The following is an 11,580-nucleotide window of genomic DNA, read 5'->3' as shown; positions in this document are numbered from 1 at the left end:
CGCTTTAAATGGAGTCGAAAGCACTTTAGGCACATAACACTTCCTAGGCTTTAAGTTGAGTCTGCAATCACCTGGCCCTCAATAAACGAGTCGTCAACTGACAGCGCCTGCAGGTCCCCAACTCGCTTAACAGAGGCCAGTGCGAGCAGGAGCGCTGTCTTGAGAGAGAGTGCACGCAAGCTCGCTGATTGTATGGGCTCGAACAGGCTTTTTTATTTTTATCTTTTGCTCTTGAAGGAAGGCAAGAATTATTGGTATTGGGTAGTTGAATGGGTCTTCGCCCCGCGACCCGCACCAATTTGTGAAAACTCTCCATTTATGTGCGTAAAGACGTCTAGTGGAAGGAGCCCTAGCCTCAGAGATAGTGTTCAAATAAAACAGCGGGCAGTGAGTGTTCTCCGCTGATGCGAAGAGATCCACCTATGTCCTGCCGAATACACTCCAAATCATATTGACTGTCAAAGGGTGTAATCTCCACTCCCCTTGGATTACCCCGCCCCTCGACAGTAAATCCGAGCCGTAATTGAGGCGTCCGGGGACATGTACTGCCAGGTTGGAGAGGAGGTGTCGATCTGCCCACAGAAGAATGTCTCTCGCCAGCCGCAGCGATTTATAAACGCTACCACTGTCATGCTGTCCGTCCTGAGGAGAATGTGACGGTGGAGAATGTCCGGGAGAAAGCACTCAAGCGCTAGGTGTACAGCACGGAGCTCCAGACAGTTTATGTGCCACAACTTCTCCGTTTCTGACCACGTCCTGAAGGCTGGTCTGCCGTCGCATACGGCACCCCAGCCCATGCTCGATGCATCTGTTGTAACAGTCTTTCTCCTGATCACTTGGCCAATAAGAACACCCCGGCAATACAGAGTCATATCGCGCCAAGGGGTCAGCGCATCCCAGCAGTTGCGCATCACTTTGATGCGCAAGGTGCCCGTGCGCCATGCGCTCTGTGGCATTCGGCCCTTTAGGCAGAGCTGAAGCGGTCGATTATGTAGGAGCCCTAGTTTGCACACTGTCGAGGCGGCAGCCATCTGGCCGAGCGTCCTCCGAAAACATTTCAGCGGGGGAGAGTGCCCTAACTTGAAGACTGCGAGAGAGCTGATCAGTTTTTGTGAGCGCTCCTCCGACAGACACGCTCGCATATTGATTGAATTCATCTCCACTCCTAACAAGGAGATGTTCTGGCTCGGTACTAGCATGCTCTTTTGCATATTCACAGTCAGCCCTAAGCTCTGAAGATGAGCTATGAGTATGAGCTTGCCGGTGAGCAGCGCGCTCTCTGATTGGGCTAAGACTAGCCAATCGTCGAGATAGTTCAGGATGCGCATTCCACTCTGCTTTCAGAGTAGGGCTGGGTATCGATTCAGATGTTCCAATTCGATTCGATTTCGATTTTCAAGCTCTCAATTCGATTCGATTTCGATTTTCGATTCGATATTAGATTTTGATTTTCGATTCGATATTCGATTCTCGATTCAATTCGATATTCGATTTCGATTCTCGGTTCGATATTCGATTTCGATTCTCGATTCGATTTGACTATATGAATGAATATAGATTTAATACAAATCCTATATTTATAAAAAATGAACAGTGAACATAAGATTACAAATGGTTAATTAATAAAAGGAAATTAAGAGCCACAAACCTGTATATTAAACACTTTTTATTTTAGGTACACTTGGGTACAATAAAACAAAACCCAACTCTATATTTCAAATGCATACAATGAATAGACAGAATTTTGATGCAAGATGAAAAACTGATGCTGAAAATTGGACAAGTCAGAATGTCACGGCGGGGTAAAGGAAAACACAGTGTAAACAGGGAGCATGTCCAGCGCGCTGTTCCACCTGGTCACCACGTCAATTTTAAGTTTGCGACAGGGCAAGTTCAGTAGCATTTGTTTTTCTTTGAAAACTTTGTTAGCGTTAGCGCTCCTGTGAAAGAATGTCACTATGCGCCTAACTCGACCTAGCAACCGAGAGATGGCCGGAAGTTTCAGCGCAGCTTGCGATGCCAGATTTATTTCAAATCTTTATCTCCATGGCACGTACCATGTTAGTAGCGTTGTCGGTCACAATGACCGGGTCTTTCTTAGTGAGCCCCCACTCTTCCAACGCCTCTGAAAGCAATGCACATATATTTGCCCCTGTGTGACTAGCCTGCATAGCTCTGGTCTGCAACACATTTGAAATGAGAACCCAGTCATCACGTAAATAGTGGCAGGTGATTGTGACATAGGTGTCTTGACTCCTTGACGTCCAGCCATCGCACGTGAGGGCCACTCTGTCCGCTGACTGAAGGGACAGAGAAATGTTTCCCTTCACTTCATGGTACAGTCTTGGTATAATCTCTTCGCTTATCTGTTTACGACTAGGAATAGAATAACGAGGCTCCAGCACATTCAACATGTAACAGAATCCGTCATTTTCGACAACGCTGTATGGCCTTAGATCTTTGCAAATATGAAATGCAAACAAAACCACTGGTAAATAAAATGCACCTTAGTATCGATATTTTTGTTTGAGTATCGATACTTTCGATACTCGCGTCAGTATCGATATATCGATACTTTGTATCGATACGCCCATCCCTATTTGGTACCAGAAAATAGCGACTGTAGAAGCCACACTCGAGGTCTGCTAGGGGCACTGTCTCTACAGCGCGTTTTGCGAGGAGGTTGTGTATTTCCTCTTGCAGAACTGAGGCATTCCGCTCCCGTACAGTGGACATTAACACATCGTTGAAACGGGGCGGCCTGCGGAAGAACTGAAGCGTGTAGCCGTTCTTTATTGATTTCATAACCCACTCTGATACCCCTGGCAGTGCCTGCCACGCTTCTGTGAACTGTGACAGCGGCCAAGGCGGACTGCACACCGTGTGGGATAACTCGCCGTTCGGGGGCGGGGAGTTTAATACCACACGAGTGTGAGAGTGAGTGATGGGGGAGAGGGGAGTGAGAGGAGGAGAATTGCTTTGATATTGAGGTGAATTTTGTATGTTTTTTTACTTTATTGCACTGCATAGTGGAACAGTCAAAACACAAACATGACAATTGCTCTCGCCGCCCGCAACAGGCAGGGGGGCGTGGTGAACACACAGCGGAGCGAGCAGACTTCTTCAGTGGCTCGTCTTCGGCGCTGGGTGCAGCTTTCCTCCTCCGAGAGACAGCGTCAGGAACGCGGCTTTGATTCCGGAGCCGGTGGCCTACCGCCTCTGTCAGGGCGGGGCCTCTGGCTCTTGGAGCCCTGACGGCGCTTCAGCCACGGCTGTCTTGGCCTCACCGTCGGCTCATGTTCTCGCTGAACAGCAGCAGAAGAGGCGTGCGGTCTTCCCGCGCGCTGCGCTGAGGAGGAGCGGGAACGCGCAGGAGAGTTCGCGCCGGCGCGCTTTGGCAGGAAGTGGTCAATAGCCTTCGATTGTTTCTGCACGTGAACGTCTCTACCACTGCTCCGAAGAGACCTGAGGGATTCATGGGAGCGTCCAGAAGGGCCGTTTTCTTAAAGTCCTTTAACTCTGTCAGAGTAAGCCACAGGTGACGATCTAGCACCACAAGATTCCCCATGTTGCGGCCGATCGTTCGAGCTGTCACCACCGTCGCTCTGAGGGCCTGATCCGTGGCGCGTCGGAGCTCTTTGAACACTTCAGGGTCCGGCCCGTCCTCATCCAGAGACTTGAGCAGCTTGGCCTGATACACCTGGAGTATCGCCATCACGTGCAGTGCTGAAGCTGCTTGGCCCGCCGCGGAGAAAGCCTTGCTGGCGAAGTTTGCAGTGACGCGACAAGATTTAGAGGGGAGAGACGCGTTGTTTCTCACTCTCCAGTTCGCCGCGGCTGAAGGACAGAGATGGGCAGCAACGGCTTCTTCCACGGGGGGAAGTTTAACATACCCCACTTGGTCAGCGCCGTCCACAGAAGACAGGAGGGAGGATCACGGGTTGTGCACTGGACTGGTGAGCGGCGCGTCCCACGACTTCGCTATCTCATCGTGCACCTCGGGGAAAAAGGGGCCGGGCCTCCGCGGGGTGTCCTTTCGGCCACGATCTGACTGGAGGTACCACTCGTCCAGACGGCTTCTGGCCGGCTCGGCAGGAGGCGCCCACTCCAAACCGAGCTCATCAACTGCCTTGGACAGGACGCTAAGTAGCTCGACATCACTATGATGGAGGTTCCCCACGTCGCTAGAGTGGGCACTGAGCCGGCGCGGGCTCGTCACCTGACCTTGACAGATCCGCATCAGAAGCTCGCGGCACTTTCCTCCTTGACTCGAAAGAGGCTGCAGAGGAAGAGCGCGGCAGGACTAGTTGGGCGAGTTCATCGCCTTGGACGATGGCCACACGGAGCTTGAGAGTCCGGAGGCTCATATCTCCGCAGTGGGGGCAGTCCGACCCCCCAAGCGCCGCCTCTGCGTGGGCGCGACCCAGGCAGAAGACGCACGACTTGTGGCCATCAGAGAGTTCGATTGGCTCTGCGCAGGAGAGGCAATCGCGAGTCATCCTTGTTTCCGAAGCTCACCGGAACACAGCAGGGGAAGAGAAGGCATGTCCGCTGCAGCGTGTAGATCACGGCGAGTAGTCTTATTGATAGGCTTCTTGCTTCTCGTAAAAGGTTGGCTGAAGAAAAAGATTGTGAATAGATGACGTACAAGCGCTGCTTTATATAGAGTGGGAGCCCCTCATATTTCGCGCGCTTGAACGCCATTGGCCAGTTTCACTGGCGTGATTCAATAAGGCTTCAGTAGTATTTGCAACTTGTTTTCTAAAAGTTTAAACTGTTTTAACTTTGCATGGCTTTCTATTAATCTCTTGTGTGAGACGCGAGTGCAGCAGTCATATTTTGTCCGTCTAAAAAATGCGCTGAATATGCGTTCTGTGTGAATGGCTTGGTTTCGGTTTTAACCTAATCAAGATCTTCTACGCATTGAGTTACTATATTTCTCTAATATTTTGAATGAATAACGCAGCAACTGCGCGTCTTGTGGGCTAGACTTATAAAACATTAAAATGCAACAACGTCACTTACATCATCATCACCACATCTCGCGCTCCACTAATGACGCTCCCAGACTCACACCTAACATTTGAATGTACTATTTTTGCATTCAAATGCAAATGTTTATTTTAAATTCGACTAATATTCTTTTTTTTTATTTCACAATCTCCTCATCACAGGCAGGCACAGCACTCAATTCAGCATGTGTTCGTGTTTGTGTGTGCGGTCTGCGTCACTCATAGCACGTGCCTATATCGTGCGCTATATCAAACATTTTTTATATATCGTTATCGAAGAGGGTGTACCGTCGATAAATATCGATACCGTTTTATCGCCCAGGCCTAGACTGCACCCCATAAACACAATCAAGCCTAGAAAAAAAAACAGTGAACCACCCTTTAAATGCAATTAGCTGAATTTTAGAGAGCTTTTTTTGACCCAATTAAGTAAGACTTAAATGCATATTTATTGTCTTATGAAATATGGTTGAAGTGTATTGCAGAATGCACTGACTATGGTAAACTAAAATCAGTAACATTTTACAATAAGGTCTCATTTGTTAACATTAGTCAATGCATGATCTAACTTGAACTAACTGCATTTATTAATCTTTGGTAATGTTAGTTAATAAAAGAGTTTGTGTTCATGTTAGTTCACTTTGCATTAACTAATGCTAACAGATACAACTTTTGTATTAGTAAATGCTGAACTTAACATGAACTTTATAAATGCATTTACACAGATTTTAATGATGAATATGCTATTTTGCACATTTAAAATGTATTAACTAACATCAAATAATAAACTACAGTTAAAATTACAATCAAGAATTGTACGTTAGTCAACACATCAAAATAAGTGTAGGCTACCTCTTTAAAGCATGGCAAAAGATTAATAAAACAAGTATTTAAGATGTAGCTACATTACAAAGTGCTCTTAAGTCTACTTATTGTGTGTTAAAAAACAAAAATCTGCAAGTAGAGATTTTTAAAAACATACTTTTTATATTTACTCTACAAGTGCACACTTCTTTTTTTCCAAGGACCCACACATCTCTGTAAAAGACTTTTCATTGTTTTGTGTAACTCATACTCACACTATTTCATTTAAAACACAGTCTCGTTGCATGTATCTATGACCGGAGAGAAGTGAACTGCTGAGCTTACTGTGGCGCTGTATTAGTGTGCGTAGTGTACAGGAAGCAGCTTGGAAAACCTCCGCACTGGATGAATGCAAAAGCATGGCAGCCATGATGAGAGAATGAAGGGGAGGCCTGTGGGCCAGAAACAAACCAAATCTAAATAGCTACTACATCATAGTCTGAGCTCATTAACATATGACCACCTACATTTAAATATCATCACATTCAGTATTCAGCAACATTAATCTAAATAGCTACGACATCACAGTCTGAGCTCATTAACATATGACCACCTACATTTAAATATCATCACATATTCAGTATTCAGCAACATGGCCTGCCTGATGATGACAGTATTAACTACACCAGTATGCAGAGGTTAGCCAATCATAACTAAGGTCATTTATTTATTTCAATAATATCGTTCTCTATCTCTAATCATAAGAGGACGTTCGGGCAAAATATGCTACATAGCACAGAATATGAAGGAATGCTAACCTTCCTTCCAGTTCCACATGGTTGAAGGAGTTGTAATGAAGCAGCAAGCTGTTTAAAGCCCAACATGCAGCTTCCTGATTGGACCAAGAGAGAGAAAGTTACATATTCACTATAGCAAAAGCAAAAGAATGAGATGAGATGATAAGATCTTTTCCGTATTGCAGGTTTAAACATGTCCTGTGTCACCTGCACTGCGGCATTGTCAGCATGTCTCTCTAAAGCGGCATAACAGGCCTCTCTCCAGATAAGCATTTCCTCCTCTTGGGTGGCTTCTTTCTTTACCAGATCTTTCTGTTTCGCCTCGTCCTCCTCGTTGCACTCTCTGTCCAGCCCTTCATTCTGTACAATACACTCCGCTGAGAGACAAAAAAAACATTAATACAGAGCCCAGAACATGACACGCAGGCAAAATAATAATAATAATAATAAAATAAAAAAACGACATAGCGGCCACAAATCAGGTTCGGGGGGGTGGGGGCTGGGGGTGAAATATGAAAGGTATCTCGTTTTTTGTTTTTTGAAATAAGCTATTTATGATAGAGTGAAGAAAATAAAAGTTTTGGGGAAAAAAAATCTCTTATTCTCATCAAGCCATTTATTTGATGATGAAAGAACTGTAAAATGTTAAATAATATTATAATTTAAAATAACTAATAACTTATATTTTAAATATATTTAAAACATAATTTAAAATAATTTCTATTGTAATATATTTTAAAATGTAATTTATTCCTGTGACCAAAGCTGAATTTTCAGCATCATCACTCCAGTCTTCAGTGTCACATGATCCTTCAGAAATCATTCTGATATGCTGATAAATTATTATCAATTATTATTGGTGCTCAGTTATTAATAATAGTTATTTTTATTATCAATAAATCAAGAAAACAGTCTTTGCTGATCAATATTTTTGAGGAAACTGTTAGGATTTTTTGATGAATAGAAAGTTTATAAGAACAGCACTGATTAAGAGATTTTTTTCTTTACTGTGCCTTTTGATCAATTTGATGCATCCTTACTAAATAAAACTATTATTTTCTTCTTTCTTTCTTTTTTAATCTTACCCCAAACTTTTGAATGGTAGTGTACCACAAAAAATATTATTTCTTAATAATCAGAAATGTTTCTTGAGCAGCAAATCAGCATATTAGAATGATTTCTGAAGGATCATGTGACACTGAAGACTGGAGTAATGATGCTGAATTTATGATCAGCCTGAATTTTTGATCACAGGAATAAATGACATTTTAAAAACTGTTGAAATAGAACAGTTATTTTAAATTGTAATAATATTTCACAATATTACTGTTTTACTGTATTTTTATTTGCATAAAGGACCAAACGAATGCAGCCTTGGTGAACACAAGGGACTTCTTTCAAAAAGTTTTTTTTTTTTAGTCACTCTATCCTAAATTACCTCAAGTTTACTCTACAGAACGAGCACTTTTGCCCAGCCACTCTGATTTTTTCAAGCAAAACATTGCCAACATCAGCAGAAGGCCTTTTTGGGTTTGTTTGTCGCATGATTAAAATTTCATATGTAAATGAGGGCGTCAAAATGGACGTAGACTGGTCACTTAAAATAACCAGGTAACACTGTCAGTCATGTCCAAAAATGCAAAATGTATGTCTGACAAATAACAATCATAAAAAAATTTTTTTTTTAAAAAAGCACCCTATTGATCCACCTTAAATATGGGCTCTCAGGGATCCAGTGGAGAGCCAGGTTCTAAACACATAGAGTACTATCATGTTCATTTTGACTCACCGAGCGCGCTCAGGCAGGAAAGGCCAGTGGTCTGCACTGTGGCATTCTTAGGATAAGCGACACATGCTTTCACCACCACCTTATGGACACCATTCAGCACCAGTATATTATAGTAACTCTCTGTTAAATGGCAAACAAACATAACATGACTCAAAAATAAATCACTTTCTAAAAGTTATGAGAACAGCATCATTTCATCATGACCTTTGACCTGGGCTCACCTGAAGTACATTTCTGTAACAGACAGCATCCAGCCTCCTGTATGGCCTCCGAGTCGAGCCACATGTCCATGGCCTGACACAGCAGACTGTCGCATTTAATGGGTTTGGACATCAGAATCTCAATATTGCTGGCTAGACACAAGAAAGAGAGGCTTATTTAATAGTGCTTGTAATAATATAGTTTAATAATATAGTTGAATCTAGTTGGCAGTAGGTGTGTTATACCTGGAGCAGCCAGCGGTATGAGGACCCTCAGAGCTTGCAGTACCACATTCTCACTGTCCATGAACCGCCTGAGCGCATCCAACACCACCTCATGGTCCTTGTTCTCAATGAACTCCACCAGATGAGCATCAGAAACTGACAATCAAGCAGGTTAATGAGACAGAAATTAACAATGTTATTATGACATTGAGAAGTAAATTCTGCTGTCCAACAGTAATATATTTATTTTCTAATTTCTTCAAGTTAAGCCAAACTAGTAGACAAAACTGTGAAATTCGTCCATGTTTTCCTCACTGTGGAAATCATAGGGCCCTATATTACTTTTGTACATACTCAAACGGATTTGTAACAAAGCAGTGTTACCTGTTTGCAGAAGTAGTTGTAAAGCAGCACATCCCTGTAGCTGAACCTCTTCTTTGTCATGAAATGACCTCATGGCCTCCAGAACCAAGAAAAACACGTCCACCTCTTCCTCGTCCAGAACCTGCATCACAATCGCATCTGATCCACAAACACCAAACATTATTCTCACTTCAGGAAAGCAAGTGAAATGACACATGCCTATATCTAACCATCATCATGATTATGTTTGCGTAAGGGGTATGTGGACTATTCATAATAAGAAGAACTGCATGTATGAGATGTTTTCTCAATCTCCATATTTGTATAATGTACTGTCATTTCTTAATTGATTATGTCATTTGCAGTGCTTATTGCAACGAGTAGTTTATTGTTTGGTTCAAATTTTAATGAAGGAACGTTTTTTTTTTTAATCCCTAAAGAGATTAAATGAATTGGAAAAATGCTTTCGGACCCAATGCACCATAATGATTGTATAATCAGTACATATAAACATTATGTAAAAGCAAGTCTTACCTGACTTCAGTAGGAGAGCCAGAGCTCTCAGGCCCACCTTCATCATCTTGGAATCTTTATGATACATTGAAAGCACCTTAAGAATCTGCCTGTGAACAAACATGCAAACACTTGCATAAACCTGCTGAACATGGACAAATAAAAATCAGTTGCAGAATCTCAGACAACATGACGTTATAACCTAACTAAAATAAAAAAGACGATAATTAAAGATTTAGAATGCTTGTTTTTCCTTTTTTTTTAACAAAGTACTGCAACTGTGGAAATGTATAAATATTCCAAAAAGTATTGTTCAGACCTCTGCTGGGAAGGAAGGAAACAGGACCTCTTTAAATTGAAAACCCCTGCCATTTAATACTATGGCATGCCACAGGGTTCGGTCCTGAGCCCTTGTTTCCTTGTACATTTAGGTCAGTGATGGGCAAACTTGGCCCTTCCAGGCCACTTTCCTGCAGAGATTTGATCCAACCCTGATAAAACTCACCTGCCTGTAGCTTTCTAGTAGTCTTGAAGACAATGATTAGCTGGTTCAGGTGTGTTTGATTAGAGTTGGAGCTAAACTCTGAAGGAAAGCGACCTGGAAGGGCCAAGTTTGCCCACCCCTGCTCTAGGTGATATGATCAGCTCTACATTCTTCCTCCTCAGAAATATTTAAGTTACATAACATTGTTTTCAAGCAGAACATTAGGTTCACGCATTCATTCAACTTTGAGACTTCATTTACCACAATATACTTTTGGCTGGGATGCCCCAGTGCATTCATAAATACACCACACTGCAGTTTTCTTAAGCTCTAACCAGATCTACAAATACTGTATGATTTTTTCAGTCACATATCACCACACCACACATGGTTCCCTGTTCAATTATAAATTATTTCTACTAAACTATTTGCGGTGCCAAACACAGCTAAATTCAGTTGCGGATGAAAGATATTTTATTGAATGACTCCTCTAAGCCTTACTAGCTATTTTACTTTCCACTTTTTCTTTATATACAGTATGCCTTTCTTCCACTGACATCTTTATATTTCTTTATACAGTATAAAGCACTAGCACCTGTCAAACTCAGATCCACCCTTCGCTGCCCTATTTGCGGTGCCAAACACAGCTAAATTCAGTTGCGGATGAAAGATATTTTATTGAATGACTCCTCTAAGCCTTACTAGCTATTTTACTTTCCACTTTTTCTTTATATACAGTATGCCTTTCTTCCACTGACATCTTTATATTTCTTTATACTGTATGCGTTTATATTTTCCATTCCAAAGTTTACTAGCACCTGTCAAACTCAGATCCACCCTTCGCTGCCCTATCTGCCATTATCCTTGCATTGTGTTGTGCCTACATCTTTACTATTGGCATTTCACATGGATTTCTATAATATTTATAATAACAATAGTATATATTATTTACTGTATGCATCAATCCTCCTAGTCAAACACTTTTAATCTTAACCAGTATACAGTATATACTATACAATATACAATAGTACAAGGTACTATACTATATAAACAGGAGCCCATACAAGCTCATAAAAAGAACTCAATGAGACTTACTTGTGCACCTCAGTAAACTCATATTCATCTGGGTTGGCCAGACTGTCCAGAGTGGTGGGACAAATCTCCATCAGACGACACAGCAGAGACCAGCCTACCTGTGATGAGAACAGTATATCACTCTTAATAAAAACCTTTTACTGGAGCCTAAATCACTTTTCTTAGTCAATAAAGCACTGGAATTAAATTTACAGCTGAAAAGTAACAGTAAAAAAAAATTATATATACTGTATATATATATATATATATATATATATATATTGATATATATATTGAATAATATAAAATATATTATTTT

The 11,580-nt window shown here is 42.1% G+C and overlaps 1 protein-coding gene across 1 annotated transcript in view; it reads right to left on the bottom strand.

Moving 5' to 3' along the window:
• The window catches only part of LOC107723953 (leucine-rich repeat serine/threonine-protein kinase 2-like), a 60,681-nt gene that overhangs the window by 47,382 nt on the left and 1,719 nt on the right, over positions 1–11,580 (bottom strand). The window contains exons 3-11 of the mRNA XM_016532684.1: positions 11,283–11,380; positions 9,725–9,813; positions 9,212–9,349; positions 8,849–8,983; positions 8,624–8,755; positions 8,403–8,522; positions 6,821–6,990; positions 6,635–6,708; positions 6,162–6,268 (exon numbers count right to left, since the gene is read on the bottom strand). Of these exons, the coding sequence (XP_016388170.1) occupies positions 6,162–6,268; positions 6,635–6,708; positions 6,821–6,990; positions 8,403–8,522; positions 8,624–8,755; positions 8,849–8,983; positions 9,212–9,349; positions 9,725–9,813; positions 11,283–11,380 (1,063 nt within the window). The remainder of the gene's footprint in view (positions 1–6,161; positions 6,269–6,634; positions 6,709–6,820; positions 6,991–8,402; positions 8,523–8,623; positions 8,756–8,848; positions 8,984–9,211; positions 9,350–9,724; positions 9,814–11,282; positions 11,381–11,580) is intronic.

Source organism: Sinocyclocheilus rhinocerous, unplaced genomic scaffold (genome assembly GCF_001515625.1).
Source record: "Sinocyclocheilus rhinocerous isolate Xijiao unplaced genomic scaffold, SAMN03320098_v1.1 scaffold63, whole genome shotgun sequence".
Lineage (NCBI taxonomy): Eukaryota > Metazoa > Chordata > Actinopteri > Cypriniformes > Cyprinidae > Sinocyclocheilus > Sinocyclocheilus rhinocerous.
Note: the sequence above shows the minus strand (reverse complement) of the source record. Positions and strands in the feature narration are given on the sequence as shown.